This window comes from Squalius cephalus (assembly GCF_949319135.1).
Source record: "Squalius cephalus genome assembly, chromosome: 12".
Taxonomy (NCBI): Eukaryota; Metazoa; Chordata; class Actinopteri; order Cypriniformes; family Leuciscidae; genus Squalius; species Squalius cephalus.
In genome coordinates this window covers 33,735,456-33,759,169 of record NC_137133.1, presented here as the reverse complement: position 1 = coordinate 33,759,169, position 23,714 = coordinate 33,735,456, and the positions used below count along the sequence as shown (strand labels likewise).

Below are 23,714 nucleotides of genomic sequence, written 5' to 3'. Positions count from 1 at the left end.
GATGAATGACACGGTATATTTCCTGCAGTATTTTATTGATGATCGAAAAAGATGGATTTTCCTTCAAAGAAGAATCACCTGAGAATCTGAACAACTGCTCTTTCACTGAAAGAAAATCAGAAGAAAAAACACCAAAAACTCCCTCTTTAGAACTAAAAACTGAAAATAATTTTCAATAAAGGGGAAAAAAACAAAACGGTTATATCATCAGCATCATGCTACATATATAGCATATATTTAAACTAAGTCTGTCTCATAAACTAACTATCTAAATCTTTAAACCTCATTGAAACCATAATAAAATGGAAGAAACCCAAGCAGGGTTGTGATTATTAATTCATAAGAAAATATAACAGCATATCTTTCTTAATTTAACACATAAAGTGCTGGTTAAAAACATATGAAGGCAGGAATATCAGATGTGATATGACCGCAGAAGAACGTTTCAATAATCAGACAGATAAAATATTACTAAGTAGGCTACATTAACAAAAAAGCTTCCATGTTAAGAGTTCAATGATATCCATTCAAAAATAAAGAATTGTAACATATCCTATATTCTCTCCTTCGCTGTTTTTTTAATTTCTCAGAGAATAAAAGAGTCAATCTCACAGAAACGGTCCAAGAAACGTCTGGGTCATATTTTGCATAAAGAAAATTAACTAGTAAATAACTTAGTAAATAAATAGGTGGTTAATTGTCACAAAATGCTATATATATTTATATATACTGTATCTATATAATTTTTTACTTTATTTTTTGCAAAATAATGATTTTGGAGTGAAATTTGACCTGGACATTTCAAATTGTGTTAAATTGTAACATTATTCAGTTTCATTCATATATTAACAGATGCTTTTCAACACAAAGCTTGTGATCACAAGCAAAACTGAAAAGGTACATTTTAAAAAAAAGTTTAGTACAATCTACTATAAATCACAAATGACATGTAAAAGTAGCCTAGAAATCTAGACGCACCCCTAGCGGCAGCAAAATGTATTTTGCAGCCAGGGTAGTCTAGCAACTCTCCGTTGACTTTCAGAGCTGTAAAAACCTAAATTGGGTCAGGCCAATCACATCGTGTATAGAGTAGGCGGGGCGGGCTTAACATAATGACGACAGAGTTGCGACGGTTCCCTGCTACTTGAAAACAAAGAATGACGGCTGCTGGAGAACAGTCTTTCGAATCGGCTTTGGCCACGACTCTGGAGGACTTGGAGTTTTTCTTTGAGAAAAGAGCAAAGAACGGCACTTAAGTCATTCTTAAAAAAAGGAAGATGTGTTCGTAGTTTTGCCGGCCAGATATGGCAAAAGTTGAATCTATCAACTAACGTTAGCTCCGCTGTTGGGAAAACGCTCTGGTTGGTTGAAGCGCTGTCCTATTGCGTGCAGAGGGAATTTGAAGGACAGCCGTTTATCCCGCCCCTCGGATTGAGCCGTGTCTATGGTGAGTTGCCAGACCTAACATCTTGATGTAGGTCTGGCTTGCCAGGCTAATGTAAAATACTTTTTTGAAAGAAAGTGCATTTTTTTCTGAGGTCCAGACCAACACATGAATTTTGCGAGTGATTTTCATATGTTTGCACTGATTTCAGTAGCCTATGTTCAGTTTTGGTTATTAGCCTGTCTGTTGTATGTGTATTTCTGCCTCCTGTGCCGTTTTACGCGAGCGTCCACACGTGATGTTGTGAGTAGATCCGTGCCGCTGTTCAGCGAGTGGTGTTGGCAGTGCTCGCTATCGGCCCGTCCACCAGAGGGAGCTGTTCTCTCCAGAAGGTGAACTGGCTGAAGGTGTCACTGCAGGGGAAGTCACACGAACTACTGCGCCTCAGGAGCGGGAAGACGTGATCCACCACCTCGCCCAGACGCACGTACCTGCACAGGTAAACCACAGCTGACACACTCATTCATATAAAGCATTTAATCACACAGACACACACACAGTCAGTAGCAGTGCTAACTGAGGGAGTAGCTAATGAGAGCACTAACACACCTGGCTTTATCAGTAGTTTAGCTGTTTTCATAACAACGTAGTTTTTCCAGAAATAGATGTGGTGTTGTGTGTGCAACAGTGTTGATTTTAGTCACAGTGTATTGTGCGCACAGCTTTACAGACCAGCAAACTGAGGTAATAATCAAACATCTCATCTTAAGCGCTCTCTCATATCAAGCATTGATTCATTTTAGTGAATTGGTTTGTTTGGATGCTTTATTTACTGTAAATGACCCACTTCAAATAACATTTCACTGATTTATTTTATGGCAACGCAATGTATGCTAGGTTCTATTTATTTATATTTGCATCATTTCCTAAATTTTTGTGGACAGGATTTTATGCTGCGTTCATGTCATGTCGTAATTACTGTAATTTCACGATGACAACACGTGACGTTTTACTCTGTGCTGTTATGCGTTTATATGACAACACTATCAACACCTAAACAAATCTGCAGGGGTCAGGTGGTACAAGTAGGAGGTTTTTCCCAGCTTACAAGTTCCCAGAAAATTCCCAGCTTACAAGTTGTAATTACGATCTCTACGAGGACGTGAACACTTTTTATAAGTAGAAATATCGTAATTACGGTAACTTTACATAATTTCACCAGTATTCCGCCAAAATAAAAGCTAGAGGATTTTAAATGTTGTAAGCGCAAGGGTTTAAGCATTTGAAAGTAAAGAATTTAAGACATAAACTTTAGTATTGTAACTTGTAGTGTATAATTATTATTATAAAATATAAATTGTTACTTTGCAGTACAACTTGCAACAGTTTTTTATAATATATAATTGTTTTAATAACTACTAATAATAATTTAATTTACTTTTTTTTTAAATAAACCATAAAAATTAAAAAAAAAAGATTCAATATTTTATGCTTACTTGAATGCCATGTGACCATTATCAGCATGTCATGTGACCATCATCAAAGAACCGTGAATATCCAAATGTGTCGTTAAATTGAAACTTAACTTAAATCTCAGCTGTACTTTAAGTAAATATTTGACGTCTAAGGGGTTGAGCTGACAGAAACCTCTGGGATCCGCTGTGCTAAGGATAAAAAGCTATAATTTCAGCATTCCCTCCCCAGTGAGATAGTTTACTACTTTTTGTTAGTAGCTTCTAGTATAGATAACTTTTTTTCCCTTTCTTTTTCAAAAAAGTAGCTTGTCTTATTATGAGTAGCTCGTATCTTGACACAACAGTTTTAAAGGAGCTTCCCCAACACTGGTCAGTAGTGTGTACTCACGATGAGATGTTGGTCTTGGCATGTTCCTGGATCAGTTCTCCTTTAGGATTGACAGTGAAGATTCTGTTTAAGGGAACCCCCACCTCCTTATAGGAAAACACGTCCTACAGACACATTACAAAACACAGATCACAAAACTACACATGGCACAGATCACCTTTATTAGGTATGCAAACCATTTTGACTGATAAGCTAGCTAATAATTATGTTTATTATGGCTGATATGATGACCAATGAACCAATTTATTGCTAATTTCTTGCATTCTCATCGTCTCTCGTGTTTACTCACGGTGTCTCTGTTCCCGAACGCTGCGTAGAAGGGCTCTGTGTTTGGGAAGAACAGATTCTTAATATCTGTCAAGCACGCCACCTTGAACTTCTCCGGCCTCTTCTCGATCACCTCCCTGAAAAGCAGAGAAAGAGTGTGTATGTGCATGTGTTTTTGTTGAGAGGAACATTTCAGACACCCTAAAGTGTCGCTTTAATTTGTTATGCAGAGGTCCTTTATTTGGGTTTGGGTTTCAGACCAGCATAAATATAATCAATACTGTATGTATATCCATGCAGAACAAATCCATACAATCTCAAAGTAAATCATGTATCGCAGGTTCTTTTGCTTAATTAAACAGGCTGAGGTTTATCATTAACTAAAATTAAAACTATTAAAAAAAAAATTCGGTTAATTGACATAAAGCTGAAATAAAATATAATATACATTTTATTTGAAAAATGAAAATTAGAAATTTTTCCTTGGCAATAAACTAAAATAAGTTTAAGTTGAAACACAAACATTATGAACTGGAAATTAATAAAAAATAAAACTAACTAAAACTAAAACTGAAATAAAAATAAATTATAGTTAAATAGCAATATTTTTAAAAAATAAAATAAAAAAACAAAAACGAATCAAATGACCACAGGACATAACAAAATGACTAAAAATTAAACTAAAACGAACATGAAAAAAAAAAAGCTAATTAAAAATAAAATTGTAATAAAACTAAAATAAAAACTAAAATAACACTGGATAACTACTGTACAAGCTTCTTCAATTTATACATGCATTGAAACTAGTTTATGTACAATTATATCCATACATATAAATGATTGATGTTGAATTTTGCTGATATAATTATAATGCGTTTATAGAAAGGCATTAAAAAAAGATTATTGTGCCAATATAATTTTTGTAAATCATGTCAAATTTATATGTTGAATGTGTTAAATGCAAGATGCGGTGTATTGTGTAAACAAAATACTGATAATATCCAGGAAAAAAAATACTTTTGTTACTTTTGGTTATAAATATGCCCAAAATACACTGGGACCCTTATTTTGAAATGTATATGCTTTACTACTTCCAGCTGCTCATTCAAAAAGATGAGGGAGACGCTGGCTGCGTCCGAAAGATAAAAATGCTGCCTTCAAATCCAAAGCACGTCCGAATCCAATGTAAGTGTCACTTCCTGTCTCCTGAGATACCTTCATAACATCGATTTTTGAAGGCAGCATAGATGTATCCCTCGCTGCCTTTGATATCCCACAATCCTGTGCGTTCCATTCTGTGACAGTTAAGATGAAAAATAAAGATGGCGTCTGAAAGTTGCGGTTGTTGGTCAGTTTGTGTGTAAATGTACGTTTTTGACCAACGTTTTACTATTGTAGTAATTAAATAAGTGCTTAGTTTTCACTAAAGCTCTCTCTATTTTGCTGTAGATCATTAAACCGTTACTCTGCCTCAGAAGTTATTATCGTGAGGTCACTCCGTGCATAAATGCTGCCTACAAAGTCTTTGCCTGATAAGGCAGCGAGGCAACAAGTCAGCTACCAAAGTTCAGACGCAGCCGAAATATGCACTCTTACAAACATCTACAACATATTATAGAACAGTGTATAATAGAACAGACACAGAACAGTGTCATGTGACAGTGACTTTGAACGTGCTGCGCTCCCATTTATTTAATTAAATCATTGCCTTTTGAAGTTTAATAATCATATCAGGCCATATCGTGATTCCTGTTTTTCTATCCCCAAAATTTAAAAATGATATTTAAGACATTTTTTTATACCATTTAAGATATTTAAGACTGTTTATGACCTTAAATTTGATCAAACTGAATTTAAGACTTCTAAGCAACCGCGGGAACCCTGTAAATAAACAATTTTAGTTTTAAAGCGGTGGTTGATTATGTCACTTTTGTAACTTTAGTTAGTGTTTAGTTAATGTTGCTGTTTGAGCATAAACAACATCTGCAAAGTTACAACGCTCAAAGTTCAAAGCAAAGGGAGATATTTGCTTTTAAAGAAATTTGCTATTTAAGGACTACAACAAACGGCTGGTAGGAACTACACGACACTCCTCCCAGGTTAGTGACATCACCAACCCTAGAATTTACATAAACCCGCCCCCAGGAACACGATTTATAGATTATTAAGACAAAATATGCTAATCAATGACTAGAAGATAACTACACATCAGCTACATAAATTCATCAACTAACCATTCAGAAATGTCCTGTTGCTTCTACATGTTGTCACTTCTTCTTGAGTCTCTCCATCATTGACTCTGGTGACATCATCTGACTCCAGTTTGAACATAAAAGGCTAAATGTTTTTGAAATGTTCAGTGCATGTCTGTGTGAGGTAAAATGACACAAGCTCTTGTAGCTCCGCCCCCTGTGCCGGGAGCAGCAGCTCATTTGCATTTAAAGGAACAGACACAAAACGGTGCATTTTTGCTCACCCTCAAAAAGAGACAATTTTAACTGGCTATATAAAAATATCTGTGGGGTATTTTGAGCTAAATCTTCACATACACACTCTGGGGCCATCAAAGACATATCGTGTGAAAAGGGCATTATAGGACCCCTTTAAGTGTTTTATTTTTAATTGAATACATGAAGATGGAATAAGCTTAATGTAAAAGCAAAAGAAGTCAATGAGATGTCTTCAGATATATAGTGATGAAGCAGTGTGTGTGTAATTACCTGTGCAGTGCTGAAAACAGGCTGCTGGGACTCAGTAAAACGGGTCCCTGTGGTAACATGGTTCCTCTCTCGTTGACCCAGTGCAGGTAACCCCGTGTCATGTTAGCCATACCGATCGCCCTCGCTGAGCAATACAGAAACTTATAACCATTCCTGTAAAACATACACAAGTATTTCAATCTTCATCCTGATGATATAACCGAGAATCAGAGAAACAGTTGTGGTCTCTTACTGGCTGACGTTATGATACAGACGTGCGATGCCCTGATGGGTCCAGTCTTTACCCAGTGTGGGCAAAATATGCCCCAACTTATCTGACCTATGAAAGAAGAACATTAACGTACAGCGATTTGATGTATTATTGTGTAAGATTCCGATTATGTTCATGATTATGCACCTGGTGATTGTGCCATCGATGTCTGAGATGATGATTTTATCATCCCAGTTCCACAGATAGATGGTTCCCTCACAGCGGCATGTGCCCTGATACTGGGTCGTCACGCTGAACACCACGTCATTAAGACCGTCCTTTAGCTGCAGACTGACCTACAGCAGACACACACACTCTGTCACCATCAGTGTTGGGGTGTGAGTGTGTGCAATTCACCATCTTCTAAACTGCCCTTTTCTCGTATGTAGTTTTGAAAAGTCTGATTCATTCTACTGAATTGGTTCATTCGAATGATTCACTGATTCAAAGTCTTCTGTTTTATAGCAAAATACTGCAGTTTATTACTGTTTTGGACTCATGTTTAATCATTTTTTAGTAGTAACATTTACCAAAAGATAATTCATTCATTCTAAACACTCATTTTGAGCTTGTAAAAATCTTATTAAATTATAAAATAAATAATCATATGATTATTTCTTTCACCTGAAGTCCACATATAATGTTAGTTTGTTTCTTAAAGGGATAGTTCACCTAAAAATAAAAATGATCTCATCATTTAACTCATGCCATCCCCGATGTATACGACTTTCTTTCTTCCAATTTTTAGGAAAATAATCAGTATAATGCTAGTGAAGGGGTGCTGTTCGGTAGACGCTTGAAAAACCACACACAGCAATCATGACAGTAATCCATACGACCCCAGTGGATGAAATGATAGGTGTGTGTAAGAAAAATACTTATATTTTTAACTTGTTTAACTATAAATCACGTTTCTTCTCTTGCAAACTTCACAACGCACTTATGTCACGGATCACAACGCACCCCTCGTGATCGTATGACAATAGACAATATTAAAAAGTGATGGATTACCCCTCACAATCACTGTGTGTGGTTTTTCAAGCATCATCTGAGCAGCACCCATTCACTTGTATTATTATGGACTCACAGAGACTGATTATTTTCCTTAAAATATTTGTTTGTGTATATCCGAATAAAGTCAGTCGTATACATAATTTAACTCGCATGAGTTTGAGAGTAAATTATGAGAGATTTTTCTTTTTTTGGTGAACTATCCCTTTAATTAAATTCAATAATCTTACGAGTTGTTCTGAAGAAAGGCGGAGAGTTTTCTGATAGGACACGCCTCCTCCAGCAGGGGCGGAGTCTGTGTGAACAGGTACAGGGGTTTGTTTGGCAGATAAGTGATCTTCATCGCTGGAAGAGGACTCGTCTTTCCGTCTGTCAACAAACACTTGGTTAAACGTATGAATAATTGCAGACTGCAATATCATTTCAGATCCATCAGATCTGAACCTGTTCTTGATGGTCTCGTCTCCTGCAGCAGTGGCTGAACCGCTTGAGACTGAATCCTGCAAACACAAAGACATGAGCAAAAGTCACAAAACTGGAAGTCAACATCCAGTGCATCATTTGAAACAAAGCCCGTGGTGATGATATGTGTACAAATTTGACTGAGTACCGGTTTGGCACTGTTTGTTCTTCCTCGCCATGAAAACCACCATCTTCCTCGGTTTCTGGGCATCTTCTCCTTCATGAGTCTCTCTACGGTGGCCTGTGAGGGACATGCACACAAGCGTAATGCTAAACAACTGAAAAACTCAAAATAAACCCTCAGAAACTGAAGGCACAAAGACTCAAACACATGCTGGACTCTCATGCAGGGAAGATGAATGATTAAGAACTAGTGCAACGAACTGAGGAACTAAAGAAATTAAGCAGGTGACAGAAAACAAACTCCAGCCCAGAACACACATGACTGAGCCCTGCAAACTAAACCACACACACACACACACACACACACACACAGGGAGGTGATACACAGGACAAGAGAACAGATGGTAAAACTTTGAAACTTTAAAACTCATTGCAAGTCATCTTACATATGTGATTGTCAAACTACAAGCATCATTGGTAAGATTTTTTAATGTTTTTGAAAGAAGTCTCTTATGCTCACCAATGCTGCATTTATTTGATCAAAAATACTGTAAAAACATCACATGATCCTTCAGAAATCATTCTAATTTGCTGATTTGCTGCTCAAGAAACATTTCTTATTATTATCAACGTTGAAAACTCGTGCTGCTTAATATTTCTATCTTTTATTTTATTTTTATGTACGTTATCGGACAGTATTAGATATTTAATAGTGCATGCTCATTTCCCATATTTTTAATACTTGGAACATATCAAAATAATTTAAAGAATCATGCCATGGCTTTTAAATGTACTTAAAAAAAAAAAAAAGAATGAATATCCATTTTCATTTTTTAACTTATTGCGTTAAAATAATCAGTTTATCTGTATCGTCCATAATTTTAGATGTGATTAAATAAGTTATATAAGTGATACCAGTATTAACTAAATATTTATTTCAATACAAAAACCGTCATAAAATGCGGGACAGGGACTTCTGGGAGAACTATTGGGTGAGTCAAATTAATCAGCGAATCAATTGTTTGAACAAGTTCACTGAAATAAAACATCTGAATTAATTGATTTGCTAAAATGAATCAGACTTCCTAATGTTACTGGAGAAAGAGAGACTCTATAGTGTGTGTGTGTGTGTGTGTGTGTGTGTGTGTGTGTGTGTGTGTGTGTGTACCTTAGGCAATGGTTTCTGGAAGGCTTGCATAGCCAGCATAATAGGAGCCGCAGTGCTCCAGTTATAATACCTGCAAAAATAGCAGCTGTTATTTCAGTCCAAGACAAATGAGATGAGAATCGATTACAGTAATGTGAACCTCACTTAGAGCCGATCTTCACCACCAGATTAGGGTCATCAATGATGGATGGATTATCAGCAAACTGCTGAAAAGACACAGACTTCTGCTGGAAATGCTCTGAATGAGAGAGAGAGAGGACATTAAATCAATAGGAATGCATAAATATGTATTAGTTGGAGTGAATGTAAGATTAAGGCCAGACAGATACTCTACGCACGTACGCAAATGCAGTCCTGAACGCTTAATGAATGCATTTCAAGCAAGTAGTCCTGACTCCTGTTGTACATAAGTAATGTGCAGTGCTGTTTGTGAGCGAGTCTGTGCACCTTTAGTGATCTCTCTGTTTTCTGTGAGGCCTCCACAGAGAGAGATGGCCATAGTGGGAAGGTCGTAACTGTCCACTCCGCTGTCTGCTCCTGAGCTGCACATAGACTGAGGAGACACGGTCACGCTGCGGACACCATTCTCACCCAAACGCTCTGAACCACTGAGAAAACACAAAAACAAGCAATACAATGTTTCATTGTTGATATAAGCAGTCTTGGTCATTCTAGCATACAGGTATTTGATAAAGCTGGCTCTATCATATTCTATCACTCTCTCAATCATCATTGTGTTGCATTGCATTATGTTTTGTCCACCTACAATAAAAACAGAACTTTGATCATAAAACTAAGCATATAAATATCATCTTACTAAGACATAATTAGGAGATTTAGAGTAACAGCTGATATTTACAGGTGCTGGTCATAAAATTAGAATATCATCAAAAAGTTGATTTATTTCAAGAATTCAACTTAACAGGTGAAACTAATACATTATATAGACTCATTACATGCAAAGTGAGATATTTCAAGCCTTTATTTGTTATAATTTTGATGATTATTGCTTACAGCTTATGAAACCCATGAAATCAAAATCCCAGAAAATTAGAATATTACATGAAATCACACAGTAATTACACAGTGATACCATGGTCATTGAACCAGGTTTTGGTTCTTTTGGCAGTGTGGGCCGGTGCAAATCCTGCTGGAGAATGAAGGAAGCGTGAAGTGCTCTGAAAATGTCCTGGTAGACGGCTGCGTTGAGTGGACAGCACAGTGGACCAACACCAGCCGATGACATGGCTCCCCAAACCAACACGGACTGTGGAAACTTCACACTGGACTTCAAGCATCTTGGATTGTGTGCCTCTCCATTCTTCCTCCAGACTCTGGGACCTTGGTTTCCAAATGAGATGCAACATTTGCTCTCATCAGAAAAGAGGACTTTGGTCCACTGTGCTTTATTAAATCCAGAGTCAACGCAGCCATCTACCAGGACATTTCCAGAGCACTTCATGCTTCCTTCATTTTCCAGCAGGATTTGCACCTGCCCACACTGCCAAAAGAACCAAAACCTGCTTCAATGACCATGGTATCACTGTGTAATTACTGTGTGATTTCATGTAATATTCTAATTTTCTGGGATTTTGATTTCATGGGTTTCATAAGCTGTAAGCCATAATCATCAAAATTATAACAAATAAAGGAAATATCTCACTTTGCATGTAATGAGTCTATATAATATATTAGTTTCACCTGTTAAGTTGAATTCTTGAAATAAATCAACTTTTTGATGATATTCTAATTTTATGACCAGCACCTGTATATGCAACTCTATACCGTTATAAAGATCTCATTGAATTACTTTACAAGCTATCCAAATTTCATCTTACTTTTTGGCCATAAAAATATGCACCAAGTTTTTTCTCAGATTGGGCCTCTGAATAAAATGTTCCTCCTTGAGCATGAGCTCCATATTCTAATTACATCATACTATGTGAGCTATAAAAGCATCAAATATGATACTCAGAACTTAAATTTTTGATACAAAATACAAAAATATGATACAAAAAACTAACTTTTTTTTATATTTTGTCTAAAGGTTCCATACTGTTCCATTTAAAAAATACATTTTTCTAACTATTATTTCATATGTCAGGCTTTACAGGGTTAATAAAGCCTTATAGAGAGGTGAAATTAGGATGACGCACCTTTTAGGGAAGTAAAGTGCCGCCACCTCCGGCTCCAAATCCTTTATATCATCCAAATACACGCCATCAGAACCCAGATGGCGACTTTTCTTATCTGCATGAGTACACACAAAACACCATAAATTAGGTAATACACACAAAAACTGAATTTTTAACCCCAAAATTATGCAGTAAATAACCTTTTCTTTTAGTCTTATTTTGTGGGCGGGGTCCAGTATTTGCTCCTCCCTCCACAACCTCAGACGAAACACAAGCTGCTGGTGTCACATCCCGCTTTTCAAACTCTTTCGCTCTGTTTGATTGGCCATCAGCATGTAATGTCCTGTTGCTGTCATGATGATGGACGGCAGTTTCAGGGATGACTCTGAAATGTGTGTTGTCAGAGACTGGGATTGACAGTGCAGGCAGGACGTTTGGTTTCGCAGACAGAAACGATGGCTGTAAATACATTTTTATTATGAGGTAAGTATGAGTTTAATAAATGAGGGGGTCTTTCGAATCACATTGACGTTATAGTTGCTGTTAGTTGGGTTAATGTGTCAGTGAGTTGGATTTTAGGATAATTCTGACCTTGGCAGCTTGTGGTAACTCCCCCCAGGACCACAACATGTCCGAATCCTCCTGCTGACCTTTACAAAGCAGTTCAGAGTCACTCTTAGGGGTGCAGGGACGAGACACATTAGGACTGGAGAGAAAAAGAAAAAAATATATTCCTTTACTGCACAAACTAGAGTTTTACATACATTTTACGTATATGCAAAACTCATCAATACTATGCAAATAAAGATTAAAAAAGAGAACACTGACAGAGTGTTATTTTGCAATATTTTTTATAATTGTGAATAAGGGTGTGTGAGCGAGTCTGTGTGTTCGGGCTCTTCCTTTATATTTATACCTTTATATTAGCATCTAATATGCCGATTTGCTGCTCAAGAAACATTTGCGATTATTATTAATGTTGAAAACAGTTGTGCTGCGTAATTTTGTGTGGAAACAGTTATACATTTTTTTCAGGATTCTTTGATGAATAGAAAGTTCAAAAGCATTTATTTTGAATAGAAATCTTTTTTTAATTATTATATTATTATTAACTATTATAAATGTCTAAACAGACACTTTTAATCAATTTAATGCATCCTTTCTAAAAAAAAAAAATTATTTCTTTAAAAATAAAAATCATTTGAATATTTATAGTGCATATATTTTTTATATATGATGCCCGAAAGATCTGTTTTTGAATTTAATCAATTTTTTTATTTATTTTTAATCTGCCAATATTATAAATATATATTTTAAGCACTAATAATTTCACTGTTAAATGTAATCTTGAACAAAACTCACATTTTTCATATAGTACATTATAATGTTGTGATGCCTAAATTAACTTGAGGGATTTAAAACTCAATTTTAGTGTGTGTGTGTGTGTGTGTGTGTGTTTGGGCTCTACCTGTGAACAGGAGTCCACTCTCCATCTGAGTGAGCATAAGTTGTGTTTTGCTTGTTTCCAGTGGATGAACCTCCATTCGGCAGGTCTCTACACACATAGAAACATACATAAGATACCGGTGTTGGTGTTCATAAAATAGTTACTACTTCATTTTGAGATTTATGTATCCGGTCTAAAAAGGCTTAAAAGATCAGCCGACCTGTTCTGACCGGGCTGCTCGCTATCACTGATGTCGATGTTGAACAGTTCCTCCTCTGAGAACTCCACACTCTCCTCCTTCCTCACATCCTCCAACCTGCACTTCCTTCTCCTCTTCCTCCTCTTCTTCATCATTCCATTCTCAGTGCAGGAGCCCATCAGAAAACCCCCGTCGGACGGGATGGGAGATGTGGCCAGGTAAGAAGGAATCACTTCCTGTAGGGAATCATCAGAAAAGAAAGTTAATCTGAGATCTGATCAAACAAGCGTGGTACTGTAAACTCAGCTGGGAGCAATCAACAGACAACAATAATACATTTGTTTTGGCTCTGAAAGAGGTCACATAATATTGCTAACTGTAAATGTAAAGTGTGCAGAGAAGTATTAGATGAGAAGAATAGAGATGAAATGCTGATGATAAGACTGTGGGAAAAAAAAAACAGGATGTTCCCTCAGCTGATCTCAGAACCACAAATTCTGATTCTCAAAAACAAGCGTCACATTTACAGTGGTCTTACCACACTTCCTATATTTACTTCCTGTATTTCTTTCGATATGATCCCATTCAGAACACTAATCTGTTCCACAATACTATTCTGTTCCAAAATGCTCTTCTATTCTACAATAATGCTTCGTTCTAAAATCACTGTACTGTTCTAGAACTGTTCTGTTACTTTTTAGAATGTTCCTTCTAAAGTATTCTAAATTCTAAAAGTGTTCCTTTTCTATTCTACAATCACTTCTATGTGAATTCACAGGTCAGAGGTCACCAAACTTGAGCTTGCATTTTCTGGTCTCCGGTACACACTATGAATAGAAGTGAATGAGCAAAAGGTGAGTGTTTGCATGTTTCTCTTTTGTTCTGCACCTGATTGTCTTTCGTCTCCTTGACAAAAAACGCTTCTCCATTCTCGCCTAACTTCATGTGCAAAGTCACAGGTTCCCCATTGATCTCAATGTCCACCTGATTGACAGAAAGAGAGAAGATCAGCCATTATGGACCAACCAGATATCATAGGGAGGTCAGACAACATATTGTTATCTCAAGTGTATCCTGGTACCACTCACCACTTTCTCTCGTGATCTCAGGACACCCATCTTTCCAAAGCGCACGTGAAATGGAGAGCAGATCAGAGCTCCATCCGGCTGTCGGACAACGATGACATCGATGCAGCCGGATAACGTGGCGGGATTCAGACCCCTGTAGAGTTCCTTCACCTGCACGAACACATGGCCTGCCAACTGACCCACGTAATTCATGGTCTGAGTCTACATGGAGAAAGGAGGAGAAATGTCAAATGTTAAAGTACTCTCAGAATTACATTAAAGAGGACAGAGTGTCATAGACATTTGATGTGGACGTTTTTGCCATGAACCAGTATGCAACCACCCAAAACATCCTATCAATCACATAGCAATGCTCTAAAGGCACAAGGGCGTTTTCGAAACACTGCTTTGTGAAGCTTTGAAACCTTTGCGAATCATCTTTTTCTGAACCAGTGATTCAGAGCGCCTGTCAAACTGCCAAAGTGATGCGATTTCAGTAAATGAGGCTTCATTACGTCATTTGAGATGTTTTCGAAATGTCAATGATCTCTTTGAACCCATTAACTATAGGGTTCAAGTCTATATCAAGGCTGGGCAACTCTGGCCCTCGAAATCCACTTTCCTGCAGAGTTTCAACCATGGTGAATCTCACCTGCCTGTGGCTTTCGAGTAATAGTGAAGACCTTAATTAGCTTGTTCGGGTGTGTTTGCTAAAGGACAGTGGATCCGGAGGGCCAGAGTTGCCCAGCCCTAGTCTATATTATTTTTACCTGATCTTGAATCAATTTTATACATTTGTAGACATGTAATGACACATTTGTATAATAAAAAGGAAGAATTGTAGTTAATAGTCTCTTATTGGTCTGAATAACTAAACCCTATATATAAAACAAACAAAACAAGCCCTAATTTAATCAAATAATACATATTATAAATACACTTTATATTTAATGGTATTAGATAATTTGTTAATTGCATTTATTAGATTGCACCTAAAATAAAACATTTGGAATTGGTTTGTAAAAGGTGTTTTTTTGCATGTTTTGCCAATGCATTTACACTTTTCTGAATTCTAGAAAAATGTGTGTCTGCTCAATTGTGCTCCTTCCTTATATCTATGAAAAATTTTCAGTCAAGATTCAGGCCCCATCTACGTTAACGTCAGTTATAAAAAATGATGGAGTACCTCAAGGGTCTGTTTTAGGCCCTCTGCTATTTTCAATATACATGCAGCCCCTTGGTAATATTATTAGAAAATATAGAATTAGTTCCACCATTTCTGATGCAGAAAAGCTCATGAATTCATGACCTCTAGACTAGATTACTGTAATGCATTACTAGCTGGCTGTCCTGCATCCTCAATGAACAATCTACAATTAGTCCAAAATGCAGTTGCTAGAGTTCTTACCAGGTCAAGAAAATTGTGATCATATAACCCCAATTTTATCATCTCTACACTGATTACCCATTAAGTTCTGTATCAATTATAAAGTCTTGCTACTGACCTATAAGGTCCTGAACGGGTTAGCTCCTGTGTATTTAACCGATCTCTATCGCCTTACAATCCATCACTCTCTTCAAGATCACAAAACTCTGGTCTTTTGGTAGTACCAATCACTTCCTGATAATGTTCGGGGCTCAGACTCACTCTCCCAGTTTAAATCTAGATTAAAGACACATATTTTTAGCCAAACATACAGATAATGCATCTCATAGCAACAGCAACAGCAACGCTATTTTCCGTTTGTTTTTCCTTTCTCTATACAAATAAATGTACATTTAATTGAATTATCCTAATGAATGACGTCAAATTCTGAATCATGATTTTAATTTCTCTGTACATCCCGTCGATTTGTCAGTCAAACAAAGTGACTTTTGACACAAACACGTCTTTTTTTGGAATTGCTATCCAGTTGTTTTTCCATTCTGGTCAATCTGATACCCTCACTAGCAGTTATTGATTTTCTTTCAGAATCTCTGGTGAAGCTCTTGTGAGTTTATCACTGTACAAGCAGGAATTCTGTCACCAGTTACTTCCGTACTCGATCAAACACACATGATGCTTTTATCAAAGACTCTCTGGACGATATGAAATGTTTAGTCCTCAGTTGATCACAAAGGTCAATGATCTGATCATAACAAACATACACACTTACAGACACTAATAATGAACATATGTCTGTCAAACGCCACAGGAGGATCAGATGTCAGAATATGTTCGGTACGTAGACACACAGTCTCAGTGTGATTATCGCTGCTGTACTTCTCCTGGTTTCATATTCCTCCATAAGTGAATAATGTCAGCCCCAGACATGCCCGCTGAGTTAAAAGAACAGATTATTCTGGAAATATACAGAGAAGAGCCATCAGTTTCTCACTGAAGCTCTAAGAGGAGTCAATCCAGAAGTGAACCATTTGAGCCCTAGGCTGAGAATTCGCCACATTACTCGAAATGATCCTTCACATGCGAAAAGGTCAGACTCAGAGGACAGAGACAGAGAGAGAGAGAGAGAGAGAGAGAGAGAGAGAGAGAGAGAGAGAGAGAGAGAGAGAGAGAGACAGAACAGTTATTTATATTCAATAATTTCATATTACTGAATTATATTTTAACAGTGTAAAGTCCAGGTTCAGAAAGTAAAAGTCCTCCGAGTATTTTGTTCCAATCACCTGGATTTGCTAATTAGCACAGTGTTTCAGTCAGGAGATGAATACATTCATGGGTGGAATAAACATATGACAGGACTTTTACTTTCTGACCCCTGGCCTGGACTTTACACCTCTGTATTTTAATAATAATAATACGTTTTATCTATAAAACGCCTTTCCCAAGCTCAAGGTCACTATACAAGAAGATAACAAAAACACAGCATCAAGCATTATAGTAATATTATAACACTAGTTTATAATTATAATATAAAATTATTTTATTATTTATTTATAGGCTACTTGTTTATTATTTAATACATATATATATTATAGAATAATTTCTTTAAATGTTATTAAATTATATTGTAGCTTGCTATCATATCTTGTAGCAGATATGAGCCATCAGTACAGGAATAAATGTGATAAAATATCAGCTCTGAATTTAAGTGTAAAGGAAAATAATGACTCATCAACAGCTGTCTGTCATAATATCAGTTATGTAATCAGAGTGAATCCGAAAACAATGTTTACAGATATCACTTGAGAATGTCAACATTACAATTTCAGTTTCATAAAACATCCCAAAACATCAATAACTTGATGCAGGGTGACATATTACACACATAAACAGAATGAATTAGATGACAGTATGTATAATGTCTCTCTCACCTCGAGTAAAGCTCCGTTCAGCTCATCGTGTTTACAGAAGAGTGAAGGACAAACACGGTAACATTCATGCGTTCATATTCTCTCTGTCATTTTCATATTTCATGTGTTATAGCGGATCGATGTGAGTGACGTCACATAGGCTGAAAAAAAAAAACCCTGCTGAGAAAAGACGCCGATCAACCAATCGGTGAAAAGTTCTTCTCGTCAGGTTAATTTCATATTCATTCACGCTCGGACGTCGCCTCCCACGTTTCACATGACAATAGACCGCATTTAGTAAAGGAATATTTTGAATTATCCGGCTGTTAGAAGAAACTGAAAGAGAGCCGATAAGTTGTGGGCGGGCGCGGATAGTTTGTTTTATTTTGGGCTCTTGCAGGTACCGCTTTGAGTGACAGCTGTGAGGTGATCCTTCTGACCAATCAGCGCTCAGCATTCATGACGCATAGTGGTTGCTGTGAGGTGATGACATTGACCAATCAGCGCGCCGCTCTCTTTTCTCTGAGTAGCTGCTGTAAGGTGATCCTCTTGTCCAATCAGTGAGCAGCTTTCACTGACATTCGATGTCTGCTGTTTTTAGCACTTTGCATGTCGAAATATTGACATAAATGCAAGTTAAATAAACTAACATAAACTAAAATAGTAATAAAATTTGTACTTTCTACAATAATGAAAAGGGGTTTTAAAGGAAATTGGGTAGGGCTTGTTAACTATGTATTTTATGTAGCCTAAATGTAAAGACATTTGTAGCTAGGTTTTATGAAAACATAATAGGCCTTTGTCTTTGTATTTTGCTATAGGCAAATTATACATTCATAAACTATCTAACTATCTGTACATGTCAAATATTTGGAGCTTGAAGGCTTTTGAGCTCTTCCTTTTCCAGTAAATACATTTCTGCAAAAAATAAATAAATGGGAGTCAGTCAAACAGGCTAGAAATGTGAGATTAACAGGTGACAGATATTTTGTTGTCTTAACAAATACAAGTGCATAATATATGTTACAAGGCCAGACTTTTTCTAAACATTATACAGCCAATTGTCACATTCACCGTCTGTCATCGTCTTGTCATCACTACAGTTCCCAGAATCCTCTTTGTTTCCACACCTGAACTCACTCCCTCAATTACCCACCTGTTCATCGTCATCATCATTTGCATCACCTGTCTTGTGTTCATCTGTCTGTCTCCCTGTTCACTATTCAGTTGTCGGTCAATGTTTGTGTTAGCACTCTGTCTGTGCACGCACACTGTTTCGAGTATTCGTCAGTTTAAATAAATATTGAGTATTTTGGATCTTTGCCTGGAACTTCATCTTCTTCCACCCTGAGACGTTACACCAATAGATATAGAGATATAGTTGTAGTTATGAGTGGAAAGACTAACCATAAAAAAGAGTCTGCAACAATTTCTGTGCATCAGACAGACCACATTAGTAGATATGCATGTAACAGACTCGTTCAGTGCTGTGATCATGGGAACAGCAGACAGACAGAGAAAAAAGGAAACGAGATTGGTTTTGAGTCACGCTCACGTGTTATTGCTCTACTAACCACAGTCTGATGGGTAAAACAGCCCAGTTGAGTTGAGTTTTGGCTTTGTTTACGTATGCGTCTTTTCACTTTGTCTACTTTGTTACTTTGCTTATTCAGTGGGTCTCAGCTGGTTTTCATCTTTTATATTACCAAAATTGTGTAAAAATGCCTTTAGAATTATCAAAAACTCACGTTTATTTAAAACACCTTGAAGTGTATATAGCGGCAACAACCTGCAACATGCTTTACGTGACTATAGGCAGAATAGGAAAAATGACAATTTTGTAAATGCATCAACAACAGCAGTTATGGCTTATATCATTCTTGTAATCAGGTCATTTTTGAATTCAATCAAACCTCTAAACTATTGATCACTTTCTAGAGACATTAATCAATTCTGCTCACTCTGATTCTCATTGCCCAAAATGCCAACACCAACTATAGCTTTTTTATATATACAGTATGTCAGATCATTAATATGCCAGTGAATAGTTTGGACACACCTGATGTTAATATAAATTTTGTTCCTAATCCTATGCTTAATTTATTTATTTACACAAATATAATCACAATAATAGCCATCACTGAATTGACTTCAGCTGAACAATGACACTGTTTTCTTTTAGAGCTGCAAATGAACTCTTTTTGCATCATTGAATTATTTTCCTTATACTATGAAGCTGCTTTGAAACAATCTGTATTGTTTTGACAAACCTTTTTTTTTTAATGCATGTTGGAGTAGAGATTGGAGGAAAAACATCAAGTGTTCAGCATGCATGTGCAACATACGCTCAAAGTGTGGCGACTTCTGAAGAAGCTGTATATGATCCTGAGAGTGACATTTATTTATTTACTTTATAAATTCCCCCTGGAAATAACTGATTTTTTTTTACATTTCCATGCCTGAAAAAAATACAATAAATAATAAAAAATCATGGAAATTAATAATATTTTGGAAATTAATAATATTTTAATTTTTAATTGTTTGTGTTGTTTCAGTTCTGATGACTTTACTATTAGGTGTGTCCATATTGAGCTGGTGCTATAGACACACTGCCAAACACACACACACACACACGCACATGCACACAAAACAAAACAAAACAAAGCCAGCAGGTTACCCAGGACCAGCTGGGGCCTGTACCATGAAGGTAGCTGAACAAACTCGGGGTTACAGGATAAGTTTTGAGTTGACAAAACCAAACCGATGCAATCAGGCTTTATTGGTACCATGATGCAGCTCATCAACTTTCTCTGTCAACTCAGGCTTTGATCCTCAAGCTATGATTACTCCACGCGCGCGTGCACATAAAAGAGTGACGTCGACACTGAACAACCAATCGCGGGTCGCGATTTTTCCGCGGAGGAGCAAGAGATAATCATTCATAATTACGATGAATTTAAATATGTATTTCAAGCTCGAAACAATACGGTTTCTGCGGCCAAAGCAAGAGAAGACTGTTGGAGAAAGATTGCTTGTTGTTAATGTGTAAGTTAAACAAATACGTTCTATATTTATGTAAAATTATGTATGTATGTGTAGCCTATACGTGTAATATAGCCTATAGCCTATTTTTATAATATATAAAAATGTGCATGTACCGGTAAGCCTACTAAGAAAAATTAATATTCATTGATTTTTAGATGCAACCCTAACTCCAAATGTTCTTGGCAGCAGATAAAGACAAAATATAAAAATATAATTCAAAGTGGTGAGTATTTACCACAACCTTTTATTACTTTTGTGAACATTTTATCAAAAACACTTGTTTGCAGCAAACAGAAATAAAGAATTAAATTCAGAAAACCAGAATACACTGGCAGAGTAGTTGGCTCTGAGTAGGCAATAAGGGACGGACGATTATGGATGGGATTACAGGTGCTGTACAATCTGACCCTGGTGCTGGCTCCTCTAAGCAAGTAACACTGGGTATGTGTGCGATACATTACTACTTTTTTAAGTTTTAAATATGGCTGACTGTATGTTCTGCAGAGGGAAATACAGTGTCCCTGTTGAAGCCAGCACACACACACACACAGTCTCCCACACAGAGGTCAGCATGCAGCAGACAGAACACCAAACATAACCTGCTTTACAACAGTTATGCTTTACATTGGCCTACTTTTATTTATTAGGGTGGAGGAAATGAAGACACTCTGTCTGTGTGTTCTCAGACAGTTGCTGAGGTGAATGCACTGGGCTTTTTATTGTGGCAAACATTTGAATGTGTGGCATAAAAAAGGGACTGGCCCTTACACATCTCTTTTATTGTAGGATTTTTCACAACCTGCCCCAGAAACTGAGGCCTCTACCTCAATGGGCTTCAGAAGAAATGTGTAAGGATTTAAAATCCTTGACATAAATTACAGTCAGTCCTGTGTTTGTAGGAAGTCAAGGAACTTTTTATGATTTTGATGAGCCTCCAGAAAACTTGTAATGATCATGTTTGTGGTGGAATTATGTTTCAGGTGGAAACAGACTCAGTCAGGGCCCTGTACAAAAGGAGACTTGAACCAGACTGTTCACTAAAGGAGTCTTGAACTAGACTGCACACTAAAGGAGTCTCGAACTAGACTGCACACTAAAGGAGTCTCAAACTAGACTGCACACTAAAGGAGACTCGAACTAGACTGCACACTAAAGGAGTCTTGAACTAGACTGCACACTAAAGGAGACTTGAACTAGACTGCACACTAAAGGAGACTTGAACTAGACTGCACACTAAAGGAGACTTGAACTAGACTGCACACTAAAGGAGACTTGAACTAGACTGCACACTAAAGGAGACTTGAACTAGACTGCACACTAAAGGAGCTGACTGTGAGCTGAGGAGGCTCCAAACAAAATCAAACAGCTGGATAAAACTGATCTCAGTATGTATATAGTTATATATATATATATATAGTATAACTTATTTAACCAAGTAACACTTTAGTATGAATATTTATTAATGCAACTTTCTCTTGCTCTCTTTCTCCCTCCCATCCCACAAAACCAATAAAACAGTTTGAGACATATCTGCAGTTTCAATGTGCTTTTATTAAGTGTAATATTGTATGGTGATTGCATCTACATCTGCACCAGCTGGGTGGTCAAGTGTGATCGGGTCAGTTTCATCGGGGAGAAGCTGGTTTTGTGGTGTTTCTCGCTCCTTTCTACTGGTGGCTATATTGTGCAGAATGGCACATGCAGCCACTATCTGTGATGCCCGCTCTGGTGACTCTTAAGGGCCGAACACCATTGAAACGTGCATTTAGGAGGCCAAAGGTCATCTCTATCTTTACTCTGGTTTTACTGAGGGCCACATTGAAGCGGTGCTGTGGCCCTGTCTGAGGGTCATGATAGGGGGTTATTGTGTAGGTTTTTCTAGCTCAGTTCAAATTAACAGTGTTTTGTATTGTACCAAATTTAACTTGCTTTCCTCAAAGCGCTGACACAACACAGACTCACGGAAAATTCGTGAGACAAGCACTGGAGCCAGGCAATTTGGCATCCAAACTTGATCATATTTGTTCATGACCACAAGTCGTCTGCAGATGAAATGTTTAGTAAATCATTGTTATATCTGTTAATGTTACTATTAATTTAAAGATTCATCTCACAGAAAATAATCATCTCTACCTGAACATTATGGCTGTGATAGGATTCCTATTAACATAATCTGCCTCATGTTCCCCTAGAGCAGTGGAGGAGCAACAGACTGCATACATGTTGCAATGACTTGGGAATCCTATCATAAGATTAACAGAAGAATAATAAAAAAAAGATTCAAAATAATTCTTAACATGTATTATATTGTATAGTACACTTGTGAAATTTGCTTTAAAAAAAAAAGTGTTCATGTGATGTCACCCTATCAATATATCTTACTGGCAATTTTATAAAAGCCCTCTTTTATGGACATGGTCGATAAATGTCCGGGGAACACTATTAATGAAACTTTTCATGTCCTGCGCAGCGAGGACCACCTTGCGAATGGTTTGACAAACCGTGTTTTCCCCTAGCTTCTGTGCGTCACCCACCGTGCAAGAATGTACCACTTCAATGCAAAAAAAAACAACGCAACGCAATACCATTTGCGATACAGTAAGAGCATGAATTCGACGTGTTAAATTCTTTATGTGCGGCTCAAGAAGTTCGCAAAGATAAGAAATTCCTTCCGCGGAAAATCTGTATCTTTCATACAAGTAAGTAACTATCAGTTAAGGCAAGGGGATTTTGTCTAGCTAAAAACTCTTTCTCTACGAAGTGCTCGTCAAACAATTTGCGCTGAGATGTCCACCGGATTTGGAAGAAAAGGTGAAGCCATTGTAACAGACACTGGGAATAAGTTACGTCACCTATATGTTTCTTTGCTCTCAGCTGATTGGTCAAACTTCAGTCTGAGATCTTGAATCCAGAACATAACCTGCCCCGGAGCAGGTTAGCCGTGCAGCGTAAGATACCATGGCAACGAACACCGATTAAAGCCGAGCTACTTTCATAGTACCTAAAACCCAGGGTTGGCGGAAACTAAGCTGAAACATAGCTGGCTAGCCACCTAATCCGGCTTCATGGTACAGGCCCCTGGAGTCAATGGCTTCTTCTCTGCTCCTGAATTCTTGGTCACTTCTCATCCTCATCCTCATTCTCATTCTCAGAGTTTCATTCTCATCCTCCTCATCCTCTCTCTGCATGGCAAGCGCAGTGATCACAGATCTTCTCAGAACCAGTTTAAATCTGATGCAGACTTATAAATATGCAAATCTTGCAAAAGAAATCAGTAAA

At 37.2% G+C, this 23,714-nt stretch overlaps 1 protein-coding gene across 5 annotated transcripts; it reads right to left on the bottom strand.

The window, feature by feature from the left end:
• Positions 1-21: 21 nt before the first annotated feature.
• Positions 22-20,073, bottom strand: lpin1b (lipin 1b; the record flags this gene model as incomplete). 5 transcript variants are annotated; one of them, XM_079888483.1, is made up of 21 exons in its annotated part: positions 16,253-16,438; positions 15,602-15,759; positions 14,118-14,318; positions 13,918-14,013; positions 13,051-13,265; positions 12,852-12,938; positions 11,975-12,089; positions 11,584-11,842; positions 11,405-11,498; positions 9,696-9,856; positions 9,393-9,486; positions 9,249-9,318; positions 8,106-8,198; positions 7,940-7,995; positions 7,726-7,864; positions 6,632-6,780; positions 6,467-6,553; positions 6,235-6,387; positions 3,537-3,651; positions 3,248-3,351; positions 22-1,875 (listed from the first exon to the last, which is right to left on the bottom strand). In XM_079888483.1, the coding sequence occupies exons 3-21, from the start codon at positions 14,307-14,309 to the stop codon at positions 1,710-1,712; spliced, it is 2,445 nt and encodes an 814-aa protein (XP_079744609.1). In that variant the 5' UTR covers positions 14,310-14,318; positions 15,602-15,759; positions 16,253-16,438. The 5 variants fall into 5 exon arrangements, with proteins under 5 accessions (XP_079744609.1, XP_079744610.1, XP_079744608.1 ...); XM_079888484.1 differs by lacking the exons at positions 15,602-15,759; positions 16,253-16,438 and adding an exon at positions 20,068-20,073; XM_079888482.1 differs by lacking the exons at positions 15,602-15,759; positions 16,253-16,438 and adding an exon at positions 17,412-17,753.
• Between the last annotated feature and the right edge of the window lie 3,641 nt (positions 20,074-23,714).